This window comes from Plecotus auritus (assembly GCF_963455305.1).
Source record: "Plecotus auritus genome assembly, chromosome: 5".
NCBI lineage: Eukaryota > Metazoa > Chordata > Mammalia > Chiroptera > Vespertilionidae > Plecotus > Plecotus auritus.
In genome coordinates this window covers 51,268,283-51,293,630 of record NC_137776.1, presented here as the reverse complement: position 1 = coordinate 51,293,630, position 25,348 = coordinate 51,268,283, and the positions used below count along the sequence as shown (strand labels likewise).

Here is a 25,348-nt window from a genome sequence, read left to right as displayed (position 1 = left end):
CCCCAGTATGCGGTGGTGCGTGCTGCATTACTGCATTAGACATCAGCAAATGAATGAAAGTGTGATTTAATGTGTTCCGATTGCCAAGTGCAGTGCAGTGCTGAGTGTTTCTCCAAATAGACGACCTTCATCAGTGACCACACTCAACGTTTCTCTCCTCGGTGTTCTACACATTCAAGGGCCACCCTGGACTGTATTTAAAATTGAATTTTGAATTCATGTGTGTTTCTGAGGTCTGTTGTTTATAATCTTCGGGTGCAGGTAGTATTTTTTAGGTCAAAGAAAGTGCTAAAGGACCTCAAGTCACAGGTCCAATTTTCTCAGTGTGATGTGATAATATGGTGCAGTTGAATGAACTGTGGTGGGTTTCTAATGCTGGTGGTTTACATTGGCTGCATTTTGAATGATGTTTAATAAACCGTAGCAAGTTATTTTTGGTACATTTGAGCAGTCAGTGAACTAATTTGTCTGCATGGAAAGACATTAATGAAATGAAGTGGTATTTGCGAAAGAAAGCTGTCTCCATCCAAATTGTCCAACACTGCTCCGTACTGTGGTCAAACAGAGGCAAGACTGGAGACGCAGGTGGAGAAGGAACTGAGAGATCCAAGTGGCCTTTCAAAGACTGGTATTGCAGAAGGAAAAAGCAACAGTCTATGTAAGAAAAAAGATTAAAAATAATACTATTTTTTATACTCAAGGGATTCGCTTGACAATAAGCCCAGTGAATGAAGGGGCTGCCAAAAACTTAGTGTTAATGTAGCTCCTTATTGTTGACATTTGATTCTAGAATGAGAAAGATGATGATTTTACGATTTTACTCTTTTCTGATTTAATAAGATTTTATGTATGTGTAATATGTATATAGTATATAACATTTTATGCATTTCTCTGTGAAATAGATTTAATATAGTTATATTGCCTTTATCACAACCTACAGAATTAATATAATATGTTTTCATATTTTACTCTATTATTATATGATTATTATGTATCTAAACTACATCTATGCTGTATCTGTCTGTGTCTTTATCTCTGTAGTAGACATTTTATCTGTAGGAAAGAGGATTCAGAACTTCATAGCTGTTTTGAATGTCATAGGACTGTCATATGGACGAACGGTTGTGATTTGTTATCGTTATTCCTCTTGGTAGGGAAGGCCCAGTTGGTAGAGTTATGGGGAAGCACTTGGGCTCCTTTCTAAGACAGAATTTTCTGAAAGCGCTGCCCATAGGTGCAGTAGGTTGCTGTGGGTGTAAGAGAATTCCTTGTTCATCCCTTTAAGACCAGGCTGTTCAAGTCTAGGCTAAGGCCCTGGTTCCCGAGCTTTAGGGGAGTCAGCATTGCCTGGAGGGCTTGTTCAAACCCACCCCCAGAACTGTTGTATCCCACCCCCAGAACTGTTGATTTAGTAATGCTGGCGTAGGGCTTGAGAAATTGCATTTCTAACATCTTCTCAGGTGCTGCTGATGCTGCTGGTTGATTTCAGAAGCACTGAGCTAAAATGTGCTTATTAAACTAGAAATCATTTATGCAGAGGAATCATTTGGGGATTTTTGTTAAAGCACAAAAATGATTCAGTTGATTCAGGACTGAGAGTCTGCATGTTTGAAGTCTCTCAGATGACGCCGATGCTCCTGGTCCCTGGTGTGAGTTACAGGGCTAATGAACCCATCAGGGATGGGGAGGCCTGAAGAAATGTAAACATCCAGTGGGGAGATAGACCAGAGGATGCAACCCTGAGGTCCTGCAAAATCATTTTATTTTGTAAATCCCCAGAGGTGAAAAAGAAAATGTTGAATTTTGCTTAAAAATTCTTTTTCATGGTAAAAACCTTTATCTTACAATGACCACTCCATAATCACTAACATTTTTCGCACCCTTCTCTGCGGGCCTTTAAATAAGACCTTATTTAACTCCCTCTACTTTCAAAGCTTTTGCCCATCTGGGAAATGCCTCACTGAATCCACTACAGAACCTTGAATGGAAATGACCTATATGTTCTTTCATTTAATTGAGTTCTGATGTTTACTTGCAGATTTGGTTATTTCTCATAAATGCTCCCATTGAATAATTTTGAGGGTTTAATCCCATTCTGTCCACACACTGTGCTTCCCAGTGATGCCACAGGGGTTGTGGCCATGGAAAGAGTACAGTAAATCGAGAGATTACTAATCTTTTAAAAATAAAATGGCTCTATATCTATTGCTTGGATAATGCAAAGTTGCATTAAAAAATACATGTTTCCTATCAAGAGCCAAGTTCGTGTTTTATTCTGTTTTCTCCTATTTACTCCCTGTGTCTAAACTGTGTTTTTTCTTTGCTGCCTTCGGAGTTGTCTCTACACCTATTATTTGAGCTTTGACTCTAATCTCATGAGGTTGTATCACTTTTTAGGTTAGGTTTTCTGTCATTAGGGGATTTTCTCATAGAATCAAGAGCAGTTCTTAGACCAACTGGAAGTGCAAGATGAAGATCTCAAGAGAGAGAAGCTGATTATTAATAGCTCTTTAACCTTTGATCTGTTGTTTTTCTCATACAAAGGGAAGGAAAGCAGCATTTGCCTGCCTATTGCCAGAGACTTTACATCAGTGTTTCATTCGATTCTCAAAAGCCATATGGTCCCAGTGGTGTAATTGCATCACAGGAAAACTGACTCAAGGTGGTAAATAATGAGGGTAATATCTCACAGCTAGTACATAAGTGGTCAAATCAGGATTGATTTGAACCCAGGACAGCTTATCTGCTTAGCTTCTTTTTATATGCTGAGGCATCCTAAAATAAGTAGCAGATTCTTTGGAATGCAGATGTTCCCACATATGGGCACGACAGCAGAAGGTTTTGAATGGGAAAGGGAGAAAACAAATGTCCCGGCCAATCAGTATCTCAGTATCTCAGTATCTCTTTAGCTTCTTTTTTTAAAAAAAATTGTACACACACACACACACACATATATATATATATTATTGATTTCAGAGAGGGAGAGAGAGATAGAAACATCATTCATGAGAGAGAATCATTGATCATCTGCCTCCTGCATGCCCCCTACTGGGAATCAAGCCCACAACCCAGGCATGTGCCCTGACTGGGAATCGAGCCATGACCTCTTGGTTCATAGGTTGATGCTCAACCACTGAGCCATGCAGGCCAGGCTCTCTTTAGCTTCTTATCCAGCAGCCACCAACAAACTATCAGCTGTACTACAACAGCCAAACGAAGATAGACTCCCAGTTGGAAGGATCATCCCCAGAGTGAAAATTAGAGAATGGGAGAGTATTGTGCTGATCATTGAGCCATCAGTGCTCAGCTACAACACCACCCACCCCCCCTTCTAATTTTGTTTGTGGCATTGGGACCCAGGTCCTAAAAACCACATTGCTCCTATGCCAGCACTTTCCCTATAGTGTCTGCCAAAATGGGGTCCTAGAGAGGGACTGCATGGCTGGAGGAGGGAGGCTGGAGGAGGAAGACCAGACATACTCTTCCTGTTTACCTCCTTTCCTGAAAGGGTCACCTCTACAGCAGATCTTCAGCAGGAGAGGTGGTTTGTTTTCAGCAGTTGATTCTGGTTTCTGACTGTCTTCAGCCTGGCCTCTCCTCCTTAGGTGTCTGGGTCCAGCTCTTTTTTTTTTTTTTTAACTTTTTTTTTCTTTTCTTTTCTTTTTTTTTTTTTAAATAAATCTTTATTCAGATTATTACAATTATTTCTCCCTTTTTCCCCCATAGCTCCCCTCCACCCATTTCCCACCCCACCTTCTGCCCTTACCTACCCCCCACTGTCCTCATCCATAGGTGTATGATTTTTGTCCAGTCTCTTCATGAACCCCCCATACCCCTTTCCCCCTGAGAATTATCAGTCCACTCCCTTTCTATGCCCCTGATTCTATTATATTCACCAGATTATTCTGCTCCTCAGGTTTTTAATTCACTTGATTTTTTGGTTCACTTGTTGATAGATATGTATTTGTTGTTCATAATTTTTATCTTTACTTTTTTCTTCTTCCTCTTCTTTAAGAATACCTTTCAGCATTTCATATAGTACTGGTTTGGTGGTGATGAACTCCTTTAGCTTTTTCTTGTCTGTGAAACTCTTTATCTGCCCTTCAATTCTGAATGATAGCTTTGCTGGGTAGAGTAATCTTGGTTGTAGGTTCTTGCTATTCATCACATTGAAAATTTCTTGCCACTCCCGTCTGGCCTGCATAGTTTCTGTTGAAAAGTCAGCTGACAGTCGTATGGGTGCTCCCTTGTAGGTAACTAACTGTTTTTCTCTTGCTGCTTTTAATATTCTCTCTTTGTCTTTTGCTCTTGGCATTTTAATTATGATGTGTCTTGGTGTAGTCCTCTTTGGATTCCTTTTGTTTGGGGTTCTGTGTGCTTCCTGGACTTGTAAGTCTATTTCTTTCACCAGGTGGGGGAAGTTTTCTGTCATTATTTCTTCAAATAGGTTTTCAGTATCTTGCTCTCTCTCTTCTTCTGGCACCCCCATAATTCTGATGTTGGTACGCTTGAAGTTGTCCCAGAGTCTTCTTACATTATCTTCAACTTTTTGCATTTTTTTTTTTGCTTTTTGCTTTTTCGGTTGAGTGTTTTTTGCTTCTTTGTATTTCAATTCTTTGACTTGATTTTTGTGTTCCTCTTGTCTGTTTTTGGGTCTCTGTATAATATTTTTTATTTCAGTCAGTGTATGTTTAATTTCTAGTTGGTCCTTTTTCATCTCTTCGAGGGTCTCGTTATATTTATCGGCCTTTTCTAGGATATTCTTAAAAAGCCTTATAACCGTGGTTTTGAATTCTATATCCAGTCGTTTGTTTTCCTCCATTTCTTTCGTTTGTGATCTGATTCTTAGACGCCGCATTTTCACTGCTTCCCTGAGTTGGTAGATTTGTGTGCTAGGTTTCCAATTTGGCCCAGTGGGTCTGCCTCCCCAGTTAAACTGAGGTGGACACTCTTGGTGCACCCCTTTGTGGACTCTGTGTACAGCCTTGTTGTAATTAAGTCTTGATTGTTGTTGGTATCACTGGGAAGAATTGACCTCCAGGCCAGTTGGCTGTAAGGATCAGCTGTGTCTATGCTGGGAGAAGTCCGGTGCTGGAGACAGCCTTATAGGATTAGACTTGCCAAATTGCAATAGCCTCTGAGCTCAGCTTAGATGGGGTGGAGTCTCAGCCTTGGCTTCCCGTCAGCCTTGCCCTTGCGCGCATGTGTGTTCCTTCAGTCCTCTGCCTTCCCGGCTCCCGATTCTCCGCCCGAGAGTCCAGACTCCCCCCACAAAAGCGTGGGTCCCCAGGGGCTCGCCTGGAACTGGGGTTCACTGCAGTCAGAACTGGGGCTCACTTCAGTCAGAACTGGGGCTCAGTGCCGTCAAGAGCCTCTCACTCCCTTCCACTAGGGAAAGCCTGTGACAACCTCCGCAGCCTTTGTGCGCACTGGCGCGAGCGCACTTTCAGTCCTCCGCCTTCCCCGGCTCCCGAGTCTCTGCCCGAGAGTCCAGACTCCCCCCACAAGAGTGTGGGTCCCCAGGGGCTCGCCTGGAACTGGGGTTCAGTGCAGTCAGAACTGGGGTTCAGTGCGGTCGGGGGCTCCCTTCCCCCTTCCGCCAGAGAAAGTCAGCCAGGCTCTCAGCCGCCCTTCCTCTCTGCGTGCACAAAGACCCTTTGCCGTACCTCCAATTCTCTGTGAGCTTTTCTCTATCCTTCTAGTTGTAGAATTTTCACTCAGTCAGCTTTCCTGCGGTTCTGGATGGTGTCCGTTCTGTCTTTTAGTTGTAGTTTTGAAATTGTTGTGCGAGGCAGCAGTTTAGGTGTTTACCTATGCCGCCATCTTGGTTTCCTTCTGGGTCCAGCTCTTTGGGGGGTCCCTCCCCAGCTTCTACTCTGTTCCCTCACCCCTACCTAGGACTTCCTCTGTGACATCTCAGGGTTGCCTTTTGTCTTTCAGTACTCCCAGACCAATTTAACTAGGTCCTTCTGTTGAATTCTCTCTGTTAAAAAAAAAAAAAAGGAAACATATGTACTACTATTTGTAATACTTTAAACAATAATTAAAAAAAAAAAAAAAAAGATTCCTGGTGCGTTTTCCTGGCGAGATCCTTGTGGATCCACGGTTTCTTAGAGAAAACGTCTCAGCCATGCTGCCCAAGCACAGCGCCCAAAACACATGCTGCCCGAGACTCACACAGGGAGTTAGTTGGGCAGAGTCATACAAGAACTTGAAGGACTTGCAAAAGAATTCCTTTGCAAATTTGTTCGGTTCATATTTTCACCACACAAGTCAATTCTGGGATAGCTTATCACATATGAGAGAAGAATAGGAAACAGCAACCAACTGAGAGAAGCCGTGTATTCGGGATCAGCTTTTCCTCTAGGTTTGGGGATGATATTCTCTCTGGAGGGAACTAACACGTTCCCTCCCTTTCAACGTGTTAGTTAATACTAATTATGAAGTCAAATGAAGTTAAGAGATTGATTACTTGTAAAAAGTATAAGGCCTTGAATTAAAGTAAACTGTTATGATGGTCAAATAAATATCATAATGCTCTCATTAGACTCAACCTCTATCTATGTGAAGCAGTTTGTTTATGCTGAGACCTGAGGAATCTTTCAGTGATAATGGGGTGGGACTGTGCAGGGTGATGGAGGCCTGTCCCTGAGCATTGTGCTCTGTCCCGGCATTGTGCTCAGTGCATCGCATATGCCATCCTCCAACGTTTACAGTAGAGAAACTGGTTCTGCTGATGCTGAGAGTCAGCTTTCCTACTGGTAATTATGCTCTTTCCTTTCAGTGTGTGAAGGGCGCTTCCTTCACTCTGTTTCATGCTGTCTTGTTTGGTGTTAAAATTGGTGCTAGGCCATCAAATTTTTCTGGGAGGAATTTTTAGTATCTTGGCAGATCATAAGCTTAAATGAAAACCTTTATGGTTCTCTCCTTTATGAATTGCTGTTTTGAAATTCCATAAAGTCATCACGCGTTGTTTGTGGTTTTGAGGCACCAGTGGACGATACTCCTGGTACTGATATCAAAGAGATGTCCATAGGTCGGTCCATGAGTCAGAAGTATTGGTAGAGTGCAGTTCTTGGAGTAGAATAACAGGGTAATGAATATGTACCTGAATCCCTTCGTTTTTAGTTCAAGTCACTGAAACATTGAATGAACTATTTTCCTTTTTTGTAAAACAGTGATAGTAAAGTCTGTTTGCTTATCCCTTGGGGACGATTTGAAGATTGACTGAGATGAAGTGTGAAAGCGCTTGTGAATTGTAAGGCAACTGGCAAATGTGATGGAATTAAAGGATTAATGGGTTACAGGAGGGCTTGGAACTCTCCCAGACCTCACTTTTAGCATCATAATGCTATGAAAGAATCAGTTTACTCCTAGTGGTACTGTCTTAAAGACTTTCCTGGCCACAAGGTTATTTTCATATGTATATACAGGCTATAGTTTCTCTTCTTATAAATATCTTTAATGCCCTTTATATCATACTAGAGGGCCGGTGCACGAAATTTGTGCATGGGGGGGAGTTGTCCCTCAGCCCAGCCTGCACCCTCTCCAATCTGGGACCCCTCAAGGGATGTCTGACTGCCTGTTTAACAGGTAGTCGGACATCCCTCTCACAATCCAGGACTGCTGGCTCCCAACTGCTCGCCTGCCTGCCTTCCTGATTGCCCCTAACCGCTTCTGCCTGCCAGCCTGATCACCCCCTAACCACTCCCCTGACAGCCTGATTGATGCCTAACTGCTCCCCTGCCAGCCTGTTTTCCCCTAACTGCCCTCCCCTGCAGGCCTGGTCACCCCTAACTGCCCTCCCCTGCAGGCTTCATCGCCCCCAACTGCCCTCCCTTGCAGGCCTGGTCCCTCCCAACTGCCCTCCCCTGCTGGCCATCTTGTGGTGGCCATCTTGTGGTGGCCATCTTATGTCCACATGGAGGCAGGATCTTTGACCACATGGGGGCAGCCATCTTGTGTGTTGGAGTGATGGTCAATCTGAATATTACTCTTTTATTAGATAGGATAGAGGCCTGGTGCATGGGTGGGGGCCAGCTGGTTTGCCCTGAAGGGTGTCCCGGATCAGGGTGGGGGTTCCCTTGGGGCGTGTGGCGGCCTGGGTGAAGGGCCTGTGGTGGTTTGCAGGCTGGCCACGCCCCCCCAGCGACCCAAGTGGAGGCCCTGGGATCTGGGATTTATTTATCTTCTACAATTGAAACTTTGTAGTCTGGAGCGGAGCCAAGCCTCCTGCTCATTCCGTGGCCGCAGCCATTTCTGTTGGGATTTATTTATCTTCTATAATTGAAACTTTGTAGCCTTAAGCGGAGGCCAAGACAGGCCAGGGCTGCAGAAGCTTGGCTTCCTCCATCGCTGGGGGCAACCCTGGCCTCCTGCTCTCTCCAGCTCCGTGGCTGCTGCCATTTTTGTTGGGATTTACTTATCTTCTATCATTGAAACTTTGTAGCCTTGAGTGGAGGCCTGGGCCTGCCAGGGTGTGTGGAAAGCTTGGCTTCTTCCATCGCCAGGGAAACCCAAGCCTCCCTCCTGCTCGCTCCGTGGCCGCAGCCATCTTGGTTGGGGTTAATTTACATACTTGCTCCTGATTGGCTGGTGGGCATGGCTGGTGGGTGTAGCAGAGTGGTGGTTAATTTGCATATTACTCTTTTATTAGATATGATTTTATGCAACATGCAGGGGCACATTTTTCATTGTTAAAATAAAAACACACTTTCTTAGACTTTTATGAGCTTTGTCTTTAACAACTAGATTCTGTGTTTCTCAAATAGTTGTAATAAACTCATGGTGAAATATCGCAAGTCTAGAGTTTGTTTATTTTTTTTCACAATCCTGGAAATACATAGCAAGGAGACAGTTTTGACTTTCTCAGGTCAGCCTGTGCTTTCCAAGGATCTTAGCTCTCAGTTTATGGCATTGGTGGCCTTCCGGTTTCTGATCTGGCCCTCTGATAAGGTTGAAGTAGACTAGAGTCGACTGACAGGCCTCTTTACCACAGCTATTTATGATGTAGCTGTAATTATTAGAGAGCTGCTTGTGAATTTTTAACAACAAACAAACAACAGCAAAGTTTCTGCCAATTATTATTAACAAAAGTAGCTATTGTCTAAGGGTCTCTTCCATTTCCTTAAAGAATAAAGTTGGATTCAGGAAATACTCCTTAAAATACTAAAAAGTAAAAATTTAAAGTTAGAAAAGAAAAAGGCAGATGCAGAAAGGGTTATAGGATCCAGGCTGTTTATTCTTGAAGAGGAAGAGCACAGGCTGACTTAACCAGTGCTTTCAAATATTTGAGGAGGTTACCAACTGGACCATCTCTTCAGAGGGCTGAGGAAAGAGGAAATGGATTTACATTTCAGCAAAAAAGGATAATGCAGGAAGAACGTTTTGACTCAAGTGTGATAAAAAACTAAAATAAGATTCCAGGGGAAGATTTTTTTTTTTTTTAAATAATTATAGATTCACAAGAAATTGCCAAGAAATGTACATGGAGGTTTCATGCCCAAAGGAAATTTTTGAATGGTCTCTCTAAAGAATCTGGTTTGGAGGAAGGAGGCTGGACCAAGTGGCATAATAAGCTCTTGAGTTTCTGGCTCTTTCATTAGTTTTTGCCAATTTTATGTTCTTCCCATAACTGTTGGTGGAGAAACAGCACCAGGTTGTTCAATCAGTGGAGTTAGACCCAACCTTGGTTCAATAACTCAGTACTTGAGTTCTGGCTAAGAAAAAATTCAGAGCCTAGATTCAAACTCTAAGAGAAAGTTATTTAGGAAGTCATAGAGGTAGAAGTGAGCTGTAGAGGATGTAAGCCAGTTGTGGGCTCAGGGAACAAGTTACAGAGGCAAAAGAAGGGCCATTGGAGCTTGGGAGAAGGAGAGGAAGAGGGAAAGTGGGGGAGAGAGAGGGAAAAAAGGAGAGAGATGGGGGAAGAGAGAGGCAAGGCAGAAAGGGGTGGGGGAAGGCGAGATTGTGCTCCATAGAGAGAGCCACACTGGGTCCTCCTCTTGAAGGTTTTTATCTGTAGGTCTCAGGGGAGGATCCCAATAGAATATTCATTAGCTTTCCAGGTGTGTCCTTTCAGGGTTGTGCTCTCTACTAATTAGTTGGCAACTGGGCAAAGTGGTCATTAGTCAATGCAGCTGGTCCTAATGTCAGCCAAGGTGTCGCTTGTCTGGTTTTGCTGCTTTTCTGGGCCTGGAGCTGAAACATACCTAAGGCCTAATGTATTTGATGTGTCAGAACCTCATTGTCCTGGGGGCTTAATGCTTAAAGGTGTCTCTTGTCCCTTTGTTTGTTCCCCCTGTAAGGGAGTCTAACCCAAGGACTAGGGGAGGAAAGGTCAGGGGAGGGTCTGAATCTCAAGACCAGTGATATGAAAGGTCAGGGGGTCTAAATCGCATGACCAGTGATATGCTAGGGAAGGAAAGGTTACCCTGGGGGCAAGGTCCTTGTTTTCCCAGTTTTGCCCTTTGCTAGGTCCCAGTGACCTTCTGCTCATCCCTGTTTCACTGCCTACCACATAACACACTTCCCTCTATGAGTTTATGACCAGCATAGACTAGAAGTCCTCCTAATGTATAAAATGTATGCTTCTTGTTATAAAAATTTAAGAGTAGCCAGTACTTATGGAATACTTTTCAGATGTTGAGCACCATGGTGTGAGGTTTATATTCATTCTGTCAATGTTCACACAACATTTGCAAGGTAGGCTTTATTGTCTCTGTTTTATAATTGTGGTAACTAGGGTTCAGAAATATTGAGTAGCTTTCCAACACTGCAAGCTCAGAGCAGATTCACTAAAGGAATTTTTCTCTCTACTATATGATTCTACCTGGACAACATTCATCTTTTGTCCTAGGCGGAGTCTTCTCTTCTGCCTGCCCACCAGTCTGCATACCATCTTCCCCTGTTTTTATCCTTTTTCAACAGGTCTCAAGAGGCCAGTGATTTAGAAACATTTTCCAACATAAGACAGAGTGTAATTATGATTTTAATTTTACAGATAAGGAAATAGAGAAGTTCTGTGGCATCTCTCCAGGCACAGGCAGAAGCATTTTAAAATTCTCAAGCTATCTATTTAATGTTGGTAACATTTTTCTTGACGAAATTTCACCATAGTTTTATACCTGTTGGAGCTCCCATTGACTTGAATTTCATCCTTGTCTTTACTTGACATGGTACTAAAATGGCATTTTGTTTTTGTTGCCTTTATAAATCTCTCCCCTGTCTCAGTCACAGTGAGATCCTTTGCTTGAATTGCTCCATGGTATTAGCTGAAATGCAGGTGTCTTGGGCCTGTCCGTTCAGTTTTTGTGTCTTTTGAGGTTTAGAATTTTACCTGGCATAGAGATCATCCTGTTCATCTCTATTTCTAAAGATATTTACTTTTGGTATTAAAAGTTTGCAGGCTCATTTTAAGATGTTGAAAAATATAGAAAAGCATAAAAAAGAATGTTAAAGTAAGCCACAGCCCTATTATTACCTGGCAATAGGCATGGTTAACCTTTTAGTATTTATGCTTAGCTTTTTATGTGTCAGCTGCGCATAAATGAAATCAGGAAGCTTTGGTTAGAAATAAATGACAAAGACTTATTCAAGGTTCTTAGGGTTTGCAAACCAAAAACACAACTAAGCAATATCCAGAGTATTCCAAAGAAGAAAGAAAAGCTAAGAGTTCTTATAGCAAAATGTTAATTCCTGAGAAGAATCAGTTTTGCATTCTTAGTCTCTGGATTGGTCTGAGATGGTGATCCCCTGAAAGACTCGTGGTCTGCAAACTGGATGTCAGATGGTCTGAATACATGAACATTCTTCCCTTAGTCCTTCAGGCATAGAGGGTTACCTGGAGGTTTCATGTATATCCAGGCACTGAGGTAGGACTTGGAAGATCAAAAGTTCAAGTTCCCAGGCTAGTTAAAACAAGAATAGAATTGTTTCCTCATGTCTCAACCTACTTAATTTTAGCAATTTAGCAGCTTGACTAGAGTGACTCAATTTTATTTCTTCATTCTATTCCTCATATGTCAGAAATGTGCGTATAAGTGATTATCATATAAAGATTGCCTTACCTCTTGCTTCTGAGCATTTTTCCATGTCAGTAAATATGCAGTGAAAGTATTTAAATGTTATTTACCTTTAAATAAATATAAAGCATACAAATATACAAACTTGAAATAGCACAGAAAGGTATAAAATGTAAATTAATATACTTAACCCCAAAAGGTTATCACCATTAACAATTTTTTTGCTACTCTTCCTGATAAAAGTGTTTCTAACTACACAAACGGGATATTACTCTTGTTCTGTATCTTGCATTTTATATTTATTGTTGTGTCTTGAAGCACAACAGATTTACCTCATTTTAACAACCTGATGGAATTCCATTGTATGGACGTACCATATTTCACATGTATCCTTCTGACAAACATTTGTTCCCTTTCTTTTTTTGTTTGTTATCTCAAGCAATACTGCAGTAAACTTTATTGTTTTAAAATGCCCCAGTATACCTGTAGGGTATATTTCTAATAGGATATAAAACTAGTAACACCTGTAAGAGCTTACGCATTTTAACAATTTGCTAAATACTGGTAAATTGTATTTCAAAGACTGACTGTCTCTGTTTAGGGACCCAGAAACAGTTTACCAGAGGAGCTGTTTCTCCTTACTCTTGCCAGCATTGGGATTTATCATTGGCCTTCTGGATGTGCCATCAACATCTCAGTCATAATCCTTCCTCAGGGCCTTTGCCCTTGGCTGCTGTTTTTTCCAGAATGTTCTTTCCCCAATTCTCTTTCTAGTTTATTTTCTTACCTCCTTCAGGAGTCTTTTCACTTTCTCAGTGGCCTTCTGTGACCAGTCTGTTAAATATTAAAAACTGCAACCCCATCCTTCTTAGCAGGCTTAATTTTTCTCTATAGTATTTTTCGTTATCTGGAAAAACATACACCACTTTATTTTATTTTATTATTAATTAAAATTTTTTTCAATTATAGTTGTCTCTCTATATTATTTTATATTAGTTTCAGGTGTACAGCATAGTGATAAGACATTTTTATAACTTATGAAGTGCTCCCCAATAATCCTGGTGTCCATCTGGCACCATATACAGTTTTTACAATATTATTGACCATATTCCTTATGCTGTACTTTACATCCCTGTGACTATTTTGTTTTTGTTTTTTAAAATATATTTTATTGATTTTTTACAGAGAGGAAGGAGAGGGATAGAGAGAAACATCAATGAGAGAGAAACATCGATCAGCTGCCTCCTGCACACCCCCTACTGGGGATGTGCCTGCAACCAAGGTACATGCCTTTGACTAGAATCGAACCTGGGACCCTTCAGTTCGCAGTCCGATGCTCTATCCACTTAGCCAAACCGGTCAGGGCCCCCGTGACTATTTTGTAACTGCCGATTGGTATTTCATAATCCCTTGACATTTTTCACCAAGACCCCCATCCCCTTCCCATCTGGCAACCATCAGTTTGTTCTCTGTATCTCCGAGTCTGTTTGTGTTCTGCTTGTTCGTTTATTTTGTTGCTTAGATGCCACATGTAAGTGACATTATGTGGTGTTTGTCCTTCTCTGTCTGATTTATTTCACTTAGCAAAATACCCTCTAGCTTCCAGCATTACACCACTTCATTTTTTATCTTCTTCCTGCTAAAGTGGCAGCTCCATAAAAGCAGGCATTTTGTCACTGCTGCATCCCCAACACTTACAGCAGAGCTGAGGTATCACAGGTGCTCAGTGAGTCATTAAGCTAGTTACCATTTTTCCCTATAAGAAATACCAGTGGATGGAAATCTTTACATTTATGGCTTTTTTTCTTTGACAAGTTTCCTTAAATAAATTCATGTAAGTAGGAATACTGAGTGAAAGTGTATGACCATATCACACATATTTTAACATTACTTCTTTCATCAACTTATCTTTTATTATTTTAGGGAAAGGGGGAAATATAGTTTTTATGAATAGACTGTGTTAGGATTGACTGGGTCTACATCCTGTGCAAGCTATTTACTTTAAGTTTTAAGACCTTGAGCAGATCCCTTAACTTCTTTGAAATTTAGTTTATATTTCTGTAAAATGGGACTTTCATTTACTTCAAAGAGTTGTTGGGCTTTAAAAAAAAGTTTATTCTGCAAAGCACTTGACAATAGTAACTACTAACAAGTATCAGGTTTGCTGTCTCCATCTGGGTTTCTTTCCACTATTTGTTTTCTTGAAACAGTTTAATCTTAGATAAGACTGTAGAATACACAGTCATACACACATGCCTATTCACTCAGGCACATGCACACATGTGTATCTAAACATGCACCCACATATTAGCTTTCAAAATCCAATCTATACGTTTCTTATAAGTTTAAAAATTTCAACATTTACTGTGAACCTGGCCATGGCCTCCTATCATTGATGAACGTTGTAGTCTATGGAAGTGCTGGTAATCAGACAATGAATTGAATCAATCACTTCTCTCTATTCCTTCTTTCTTTAATGTTCACGTGTCCATACCAGAGTCTTCCAATTATTTTTGAAAAGTGTAAGAAATGCTAGTGTTAGAAAGGGCTAAAAGTCTCTGGCCAAGCTCCCCACTGAAGATGATTACATAGTATTAAGTCATTAGAACTGACAGATACCCTGTGAACATTAATTTTCTTATTAATCTCCTTTCCCATATTGTAAATGTGTTTGAGTGCAAGAATCACTTCCTGTTTTCTGTATACTTATAGCCATACCACAGCCCAAAGCTTACCTCAACACTGTGTGGAGATGCCCATTTCATGGTTAAAAATAGAAATGCATACTGTTCAATAGAATTTAAAAGTAGGAATGTTTTAGGTGCTTTCTTTGCCTTTAAATTGAGACTAGTATTCCTCAAAGCTTGCATCCTTATGGTATTTACTTTCAAATAGGATGTTATACTACATGAAAGTACTTTATAGATGTTTGATCTTTTGAAGGTGGTATTGCTGCCTTTGATAAAAAAAAGTAATCAGGTGAGCATTTCCAGGTAGAGGTAATCTTCAAAGCTTGAAAATACATATTTTCTTTTAACTATTGTATTTGTAGGTACTCTACCCCACCATCCAATTTCTTGCTCTCTGTCTTTTAAGACAGCCTTTGTGAAAGACAGCTCTTCTGAACTTACTTCTGTCCGAGCCAGCATTGAGGGGAAAATATCCAGCTTTTCTCTAATGGACCATGACAATAGGTAGTTGTGTCTTGGTGTGTGTTTTTGTGTGTGTGTGTGTGTGTGTGTGTGTGTGTGTGTGTGTGTTTTTGGTGTCTGATATGCTTTTTGAAAAGAAAAGTGCTAGCAGTGATTCACAAATTGTTTGGAGAATAAGCAAATAAAATTTCTGTGTTTTCCTATAATAAGGGGTACTATTAGGAAGATAAAAATTATATCCGTTCTTTCCTCTCATATGAGATTTGAAATTAAGGTTTTCTGCCTATCTTATGAATTTTTTTAAATCTTGGAAATTAAGTGTTTGGCTGTCTGTACTAGGTAAGTTGAAAAGAAAATGCCTGGTGAGGTGTTGGTGGAACACAAGTGCTTGTCGCAGGGCAGCCTTGACTTCAGAGAGTCAATCGGAATTTTAGAAATGGCATCTAGGCCCAAATGACTAGGGAATTAAAATGCACAGCCTCTACAGAAAAGATAGTAAGGGTACCTACCATTGAATTAGTTGATTTGGTCATTCACTCATCCATCAAATATTTATTGGGTGACCACAGTTTACTACGCATGCACATAAAAATATTCTATAACATAGTAACTTCCTTCAAAGAATTCATGTGTTTTGATGTATTGTACATCCCTATCATGACCCATTTAAACTGTAAAGTGCTTCAATCTTTAAATTGATCCTGTTACATTTGTCTTTCATTTCTCTTACCATGCCCCTCCCCACTAATCCTCAGACTTTGGGACTTAGCCTGGCAAGTAAATCAAGCCAGGGAGTTGATAATAACATTGACCTTCCTGAGAAAGAAATATGCTGTCCTCTGCCCTCCTTTTCCTGGAGGCAGAGGATCTCTCTGACCCTCTCTGCAAAGTGGGGTGATGATCATCCTGCCTCATCTTACCAGGGGAGGATTAAATAAGTTTGTGTTCTAGGCTCTGGAAATGTGGACTTTCACTAAGGCCTTCATGTCTTCATGGAGGCCACACACACGGATGAGGTCTACACATGTTCATACCAACTATTCAGTGCTAAGGGTGGGCACAGTACCCTAGAGGGCTAGGGGGTTGGATACGGGAGCTGGAAGTTTTGGGTCCTGAGAGAAGGCCAGGTATAGATGAGCAAGGACCCTGATAGCATGATGATGGTCATCACTACAATTTATTGTCCACATGAAGACACTTAAAAAATTATTGTGGCAATATATCAAACAGGAATGCTTTTGCCAGTAAAGGTGGTACCATTATTAACGATGCAAGGACAAGCAGACTATGAGGGCAAACTGAGACAAGTGGTTACTCTCCATGATACCCTTGTCATTTTCAGTTGCCTATCTTGGTTCCTGTTCTTTTTTTTTTTTTTCTTGGTACTTTTAGAACTTGTTGGATGCACATGGCTTGGCATAGCTTAGCTGAAGCTGAGTGGGTTACGAGGCCCAGAAAAGCCCTGCTATGTGAATGCTATGATATGAAAACACGCACATGGCTACCGTCAATGATTTTAGACAAAGACACTGCCTGACATTATGTTTCAACATGTTACATGTTTAACATGTTTAAACATGTGTTTGTATACACATGCAATTTATATACATATGTAGTTATTATAATTTTTTACATATGAGGATATTAAGGCACAGAGAGATTAATTTCTGCAGCTAGGGCTCCGCAGCCAGATAGTAGCAGAGATGATTCCCACTTAGCTTTTGGACACTGCTTTAAAAATCTATTTACTGAGCATGATATTTATTCAGTAATTTTGATTATCAAAATGTAATGTTTGGTGATCAAGGGATGTCTGCCTTCAAGATGCTAGTGCATTCATTCTCAAAATTTAGAGAAGAGCTTTTAAAAACTAGTTTGAAGCTTAAAAGTGATAGGAGAGATGTGTACAACATGGTATTGTGCAATAGATACTGAAAGAACATTTTTGAATGCTTTTGTAAGTTGCTAGAAGAGTTTAGCAAAGGTGAGGAAGTTGCTTTTGAAGAGATTTTGAGTGAATTTCTTGACTTAAATTTCTTTGTTTACTGTTCTATAATCTCATAAACAATTATTAAAAAGATGCTTCATCTAGGATTTACTCATGATCTATTTTGTACATTTACCACTTGCCAACATTAAATGAGTCTTGGTGATAATTTCATATTATATTATTACTAGAGACCCAGTGCACAAAATTCGTGCACTCAGAGGGTGGGGGGTCCCTCAGCCTGGCCTGCACCCTCTCGCAGTCCAGGAGCCCTCGGGGGATGTCCAACTGCCACAGAGGCGGGAGAGGCTCCCGCCACCGCTGCTGCGCTCGCCAACCATGAGCTCAGCTTCTTGCTGAGTGGCGCTCCCCCTGTGGGAGCACACTGACCACCAGGGAGCAGCTCCTGCATTGAGCATCTACCCCCTGGTGGTCAGTGCACGTCATAGTGACTGGTCGTTCTGCCATTGGGCCGAAACCAGCTCTCCAACATCTCCTGAGGGATTCCGGATTGTGAGAGGGTGCAGGCCAGGCCAAAGGACCCCACTGTGGTGCACTCTCGGGGCCAGGGAGGGACACGGGAGGTTGGCCAGCTGGGGAGGGACCACGGGAGGGCTCCAGGGGGTGTCCGGCTCATCTCGCTCAGTCCCGGCCAGACCCCAACAGCAAGCTAACCTACTGGTTGGAGTGTCTGCCCCCTGGTGGTCAGTGCATGTCATAGCGAGCAGTTGAGTGGCCTTAGCATATCATTAGCATATTACGCTTTGACTGGTTGAATGGCAGACTGGACAACCGGACACTTAGCATATTAGGCTTTTATTATATAGGATATTATTTTATATTAGTAGAAAATGTTAAATGCCACACTGAACAGGAACATTTACAGAGCCTTATTTCTTGAATATTTAATGCAAAACAACTCTTAATGTTGTAAGTGCTTTTTCTTTTAAAAAATGTTTTAGACACTAGTCACTATACCTTTGGGGCCCTATGCCCTCTGCCTGCACTCCATCAATACCTCACTCACACATCAAGCATGGCCAGAACTGAAGCACTTCTTTCCATTCCTGACTTAGGCATTTGCTAAGTGCAGTTGAGGCTTGCAATCATTCAGACTTTTCAACTTGTCTGGGATATCATGCTGTTTGACATCTGCATTACTCCTTATGAGAAAGAAGCAAATAACCAAAAAGTGAAAAATTTTAAGAAGCCATAAGGAATTGAGGCTGAATATAGAGCACTCTGATTATAGAAACAAAACGACAATTTTATGACTGGGACAATCAAAAGCATACTCTCTACATGTGTAATCAGATCCTTAGTAAGCACTTTCTCATAGTAAAAATATGACTATTGCTAGTCAGGTATTAGTAAGAAGGCTATAAATTATGTCATTCTAAAATAATGGTTTGTTTTGTTTATATATTTCACTTATACACTTATTTTTGTCATTTGATAGTCTATCTGTTTAGTCTTATTAGAACTTAAGGATCAAGAGATTTAAATGTTTTATGGTACATTTACACAATGAAATACTATGTAGCTATAAGAAAGAAGGATCTCTTATCCTTTGAGACAGCACAGAGGGACCTGAAGAGTATTATGCTAAACAAAATAAGCCAGTCAGAGAAAGACAAGTATCTTGTGATCTCACTTATATGTGGAATCAATTGGACAAAATAAACTGACTACAAAATAGATCCAGAGACATGGAAGCATGGAACAGACTGGCAAATCTCAGAGGGAGAGGTGGGGGAAGGGAAGATATTAACCAAAGAACTTACATGTGTAACCCATGGACACAGACAATAGTGTGGCAAAGGCCTGGGGAGGCAGTGGAGCGGGGCAAAGGGGGTCATTGGTGGGGAAAAGGGAACATTTGTAATACTTTCAACAGTAAAAATAAATTTTAAAACATAATAAAGTGCAAAAAATAATTAAAGGATTTCTTTTTTTTACTGTTACTGCTGGGGGGACAAAAGAAGAGAAAAACAGTTAAATCTGTTTTATAGTTACCAACATTAGTGCTGGCAATATCCACCTATAAAATGCTATTTGGGACAAATTGAGTAATGTGTAACTGGTGACATTAAGACCAGCTATAGAAAGAATGGCTTATGACTTTTCTTTTTTTTTTTAGGTTTGTAGCCAAACCGTGTGCGATAGCCCTCAACATTCAGGCCAGTGGACCCCAAGTTGCCCAGCCCAATGCCATTCTGGAGAAGGTATTCACTGCAATCACAAAGGTATGGCTCTCTTTTCCTGGGACGTGAATTGTCGTGACGGCAATTCTCAGGCTGAAATCATTCAATTCCTTCTCCCCTGGGTTTGAGGACGAACTATTTATTGCCTATCCTCATCTTGGAAGGTGTGCTCTTAGAAGGCACACAGGCACCGTGACTAGGCCAAAATGGGTAGAAGCCAAATAAATGTGGGCCTGTTTGAGACCTGTTTGTTTACTCTCAAGTCGACTTCAGAAGCTTGTCTGTGAAGAACAGTGTCAATTAGATAGTGGTTAGGCTAACTCTGTGTCTCTTTTAATCTCACGTGACATGAAACAGTATGTATAACGGTTGCTTATAGCATCGTTCATGTGTTCTAGCAGTCGTGGTACATAGGCAAGCAATAAGTGGAGGCCAGAAGAGTTGGGACATGGATGAAGGGAGAACATGGGTTATAGATTCACTGTGCAGGAAATAGAAGAGACAGTCACTCTGTTGAGAGTTCAAGTCCAAAGTAGGAGTGGGAAGAGGAGAACAAGAAGGAGAAGAGATGGGAAAGATTGCCTCCCCTCCTCCAGTTGATATCTCCCTAAAAGCAAAGAAGGAGGAGAAAGAAGTCCAAAACCCTCAATCTAAAGCCATGAGAAATTAAGCAAATTACAGCATCAAAATATTTTATTCTTACTCTTACATATCTCTCTTACCTTACTCTTACATGGACAAAAACAAATAAACAAACAAACAAACAAAAACGGAAGTATATCATTCTGTGAGAAATATTGTATGTTTGAATAAAATGGTTAATTTGTATAATACATGGTTCCCTCATTCATTTTCCTGGGAGACTTACTCAGGCTTTTAAGATGCGATTTGACAGTGTTAAGCAAATTTTTTTCCTTTTTTGGTATCTGTGTGGGTGACCATTTGTGTCATTTCTCTCTTGTCTTAATACTGTTAATTCAAATATTCAAACATTTTTGTTTATTTTATGGTCTTTGTTCCTGCCAAGATTCTCTAGGGTTTTCCCCTCTGTCCTTTTAAAAATGGTCTTTTCCCTGGAAAAGTGGAAGAAGCACCAGGTGTTGTTTTTACGTCTCTGCTAGGAAAAAGAGAAGAATGAATGGAATTTTAGGAAAAGTTTTTTGGTAGTCTTAGGTTGCCAGGTTTTACCCTGAAAGGGCACATATCATGCAGTTTTTAAAGGAAGAAAATATTAAGAAAACACTTGCATTTTCACTTACCATATCAGTTTACTGTAGTGAAATACCTTTTTGCCCTTAAAAATGCAGTTATGCAGGAAGGTATCAGCTTCACTTCTTAATGTGATTACAACATATTTTTATGAGTTTTCTACCTAAATGTATGCCTCCCTTTAGAAATCCTGCCGTGGACATTTTATTCCCTTGCCTTATGTTGTTTATGGTTACTGGGGAAATTTCCTCTGTAAAGGTAATAAAAGGAGTTTACAGCCAGGTTCACTGCTTCAGAGAATATTTGTTTGTAGCTAATTTTAATGATCATATTCTCTTAGTTTCCAAGGTGATTCTTTTGGAAGTTTTTCCGTGATTAAAGCAGAAGCCTCATGTTAAATGCAGCAAAAGTTGTAACTCTTTTTCCTTGAATTTTTTTGTAGTTCTCCAGTGTTATTTGTGATGTGAGGAAGGAATAGGTTGAGCAGAATAGAAGTAGCAGGACTTGGAGAGTTGGAACATGTTTATGTGTTTGAGTGATCATCCAGCATTCTGCCCTTGACAACATGGTTCTAGGTCAAAGATATATACTATATACAGGGTGTCCCCAAAAATGTATACACACTTTTAACAGCTGATAGCTCAACTGGTGTTTCTTTTCAGATTTAACCCATCCTTTATAATAAAAGGATAATAGGCAAATTGACCCTAATGGCAGAACGACCAGGAATGACCGGTCTCTATGACCCGCACTGACCACCAGGGGGCAGACGCTCAACGCAGGAGCTGCCCCCTGGTGGTCATTGTGCTCCCATAGGGGGAGCTCCGCTCAGCCACAAGCCGGGCTGATGGCTGCGAGCACAGCAGTGGTGGTGGGAACCTCTCCCACCTCTACGGCAGTGCTAAGCCGTCAGTTGGATATCCCCCGAGGGCTCCCGGGCTGCCAGAGGGATGTCTGACTGCCAGCTTAGGCCCGATCCCCCTGAGGGGTCCTGGACTGCGAGAGGGTGCAGGCTGGGCTGAGGGACCCCCCAGAATGCATGAATTTTCATTCACTGGGCCTCTAGTTGGAATATATAATTATTCAAAGTGTGTGTATATATAAATATATCTTTTGGGGATTCTCCTGTATTCCAGCAGCCTCACTTTGCTAAGCAAATCAATTCTTGAACCATTGAGGGGAGAATATATATGTCAACTATGAAACTAGGTTTAATGATCCAGAGAAATCATATTACAATTCACTTTCGGTATGTTATGCTGTTTTAAAATATACTAGGGGCCCAGTGCACAAATTCGTGCACTTTGAAAGGAACTGTGGGCCGCGAGGCTGTGGTGGGCACAGGGGCAGGTCTCAGCCCATGCTCGGCCCCTCCTGCCATGGCCCCTGGTCCCCTGTCTGCTGGCAGCCCCGCTCCTGCTTCTGCCGCTCCCATGCGCTGATAGCGCTGGCCCCAATCATTTTGCGCCGTCGATGGGTAAGAGTGGTGGCTGCCAGCCCTGATTGCCTCTCAGGAGCAGGGGGAGGTGGAGAGGCCCTGAGGGGCGATCGGGGCTGGCAGCTGCTGCTTGCACCTGCTGACAGCACCGAGTGATCGGGGTCGGCGCCGAGTGCCGGCAGCGGGTGCGAGTGGGGCCGGCACCGGCAGCAGGTGCAAGCACCAGGAGAGACTGTGGTGTGCGGGAGCAAAGAATTTTCAGTAACCACCAGAGGCTCGCCCCGATGACAGCGACCGGCACCCTGCCTTGGTCTGGTGCCCCCACTCACCTGCTCCACCACCCTGCCACGGCCGATGCCTGCCATGTTCTGCACTCTGCTGCCGATGCCTGCCATGTTCTGCACGTGCCTCCTTGTGGTCAGCACACATCATAGCGACCGGTTGTTCGGTTGTTCTGCCTATTTGTATATTAGGGTTTTATATATAGATAGGCAAACTTCCTATAATTTGTTCTCCCTCATTTACCTATTATACTTATCCTCATTCTTTTCTTTTTACTTCACTTTTCCCTCTCAGTACTGGTTGTGATTATTAAAATTAACCTAGGTATAAGTCAGCAATTTTTATTTCTTTCTGTGAAGATATTTAAAAAGGGGAAAAAAACTACAAAGTACAATAAAAAACAACACTAAAAATATATACACACACAAAAAAAGAAGGAAAATCTCACACACTTTATTTTGGCAAACTACGAGATATATATCTTTAGATTTCAAAATATATATAAAAGCTAACAAACAACAGTTGGGCCTGAGCAGAAGCCAACTAGCAGGAAATGAAAAGCATGAAGTGTAGATGGAGGGCCCAGTGGGGGTTGATTTCAGGAAAGCCAGCAAGAAAGACAACTCGTGAAGGTAAGAAAAATGCTCTATCCACAGTGTTTGCAACACAGGGACATGAACTGGTGAGCGTGGCTGGCAGATGTCCTCCTGGACTCAGTTTCATTCAGAGGGGTAGAGGAAGTACACAGAAGACCACGTGGAAGGGACTTTTTCAGGAGCCAGTCTACCTCGGTGGCAGCTAAACTGCAAAAACACCCTCCTTGCTCCCCATACTATCAGGAGCTAGTTGAGAAAATTCAACTCCCTCAGTGATGAGTAGTGAAAAAGGAACACACACAGCATCAAAGACAAGAAAAAAAAATGTGTAGTAACACTTATTAATAAATATTGTTACTAGAAAAATTAGGCTACAGGGCAAATGAAAATTGTGATCAAATATTTCACCATAAATAATAATTTTAAGAAAGCGGTAACTCTTTGGAGGGAGACTACAAAAATGAAATACAACATCAAAAGAAAAAAAAAATGATTGGTCAACGAAAGAGATGCAGTGTGAGCTGGTAGGTTCAGGAAAAAAGTACTAAGACTATCCCAAAAATGAAGAGAAAATTGAAAAGAAAACAGGAGATGCTAGACAGTGCGGAAAACTCAACAAGAAACATGGGAGATAGAAATAATAAAATTGAATTAAATAAAACAAAAATGAGCTAAAAATAATTAGATACATAGACCAAGCAGATACAGCATCTGCATAACTGAAATCCCTGAAGGAAAAAGCAAAGTAGAATAAAAATTGGAAGATGTAATTCAAGAAAGTTATCCAAAAATAAATGAAGATTTATTTTAATATGTTAATGCAAATGTCACAAAAATTGACCCAAGAAGGTTAGCACTAAGACTTATATTATTAAAATTGTTAGACTTGAAAAATGAAATAATAATCCTGGGGGGGGGGGTACAGGATGGAGAGGGTCAATGCGATGGGGGGGGGGGGTAGGGGACATCTGTAATACTTTCAACAATAAAGATAAATTTAAAAAATAAAGCCAATACTATTCATATAAGCCAAAAAAAAAAAAAAAAAAGGCTAATTCTTTGATCAGCCAAACAAAAAATCACATCACTTATTTAGGGAAAAATATCAGCATTACTTTAATCCTCTCTATAGCAACATTCCACAGAACAGCATTTTCAAGGAAAATATGAATTAAGAATTTTATAGATATGCAAATTGTTTTTACTGTGTAAAGGCTCAAGGCAGATTTGAAAATGCAAAAATTTGGGGAATTGTTACCAAGAGTCCTTTTTGAAGAAACTATCACAATCATTAATTTCAGCTGACCAATAGATAACTAGGAATGTTAGCGAGTTTTGAATACATTTAAACTTTAGAACTAAGAAAGAAATTTGAGGATTAGGATGACCGAACAGGCAAGGCAGGGCATAAACATTATTTGCTCTCACAATGTAGAAATGATAATAGAGAAAGGAAAGGGAGGGGTGGGTGGGAGGCACAACAAATTCACTAAATGCCTAATCTCTAGTAGCTGGGAGTCAAAGCATATTAGTTTAAGCAGCCAAATCAAGCAATAGAAGTACAAACATATTTAACAATACCAGAGTAAACTCTAAGAGAGAGCAAGTTATTGACTAATGTTGGGTGGGGGAGGGAGAGGAAATACTGTTTATATGAAATTATTATTAACTGAAAACAAATAGAAGAGTATTATAATCATATAAATAATCATTAGAGCAAAAATTACCCCCCAAAAGGAAGGGAAATAAAATAACCATATTTGGTTTGTTAAAATTTTAAAAATTTAACTACCAAAACAGAAAGCATATCATAATTGAGGGAACTGTAAACAAACTTTCAGTTATATCAGTAAATGTAAATGGTTTGATTCATCTAATAAAAATAATTCAGGTTTAGGTCTCAGACCTTATAAGAGATACCTTAAGGTACAGCAATTACAAATATTGAAAATAAGAGTGTGATTAAAGTTATATAGGCAAATATAAATTATAGAAAGTAGGGTTTCTATTTTCATAGAAAAGTGGAATTAAGGCCAGGAAGGATTAAATGAAATGAAGAGTTAGCTTTTTATTGCTAAAGAATATAGTTTAAAACAAAGATAAAATAATTATAAACATACATGCATTGAATACATTCATAAAAAAAGATTGAAAATAATTTAATAATAAGACATTTTTGTTTGCCTTTGGGTCATGACAAATCAAGTGAATAAAATATAAAACAGAATATAGAAATTCTAATAAAAGGTAATTAACGAGGAAGAACTAAGGGGTACATTTAGAACACTCTACTCTGAATATAGACTATACTTTTTTTAAGTGTCTGTTAAATATTTATAAAATTTTATCTTTTATTATATACAAAACTAGAATAAATTTTAAAATTAGGTACAATTTAATAATAGTAGAAACCAGAAAGCTGAAATCTTCTTGCTTTCTCAATCAACTCTTTTTTTA

General features: G+C 40.5%; 1 protein-coding gene across 2 annotated transcripts in view; it reads left to right on the top strand.

Moving 5' to 3' along the window:
* The window catches only part of CERS6 (ceramide synthase 6), a 264,685-nt gene that overhangs the window by 54,763 nt on the left and 184,574 nt on the right, over positions 1-25,348 (top strand). For both annotated transcript variants that reach the window (XM_080667729.1, XM_080667728.1), the window contains exon 2: positions 19,303-19,408. In XM_080667729.1, coding sequence (XP_080523855.1) covers positions 19,303-19,408 — 106 coding nt within the window. The remainder of the gene's footprint in view (positions 1-19,302; positions 19,409-25,348) is intronic.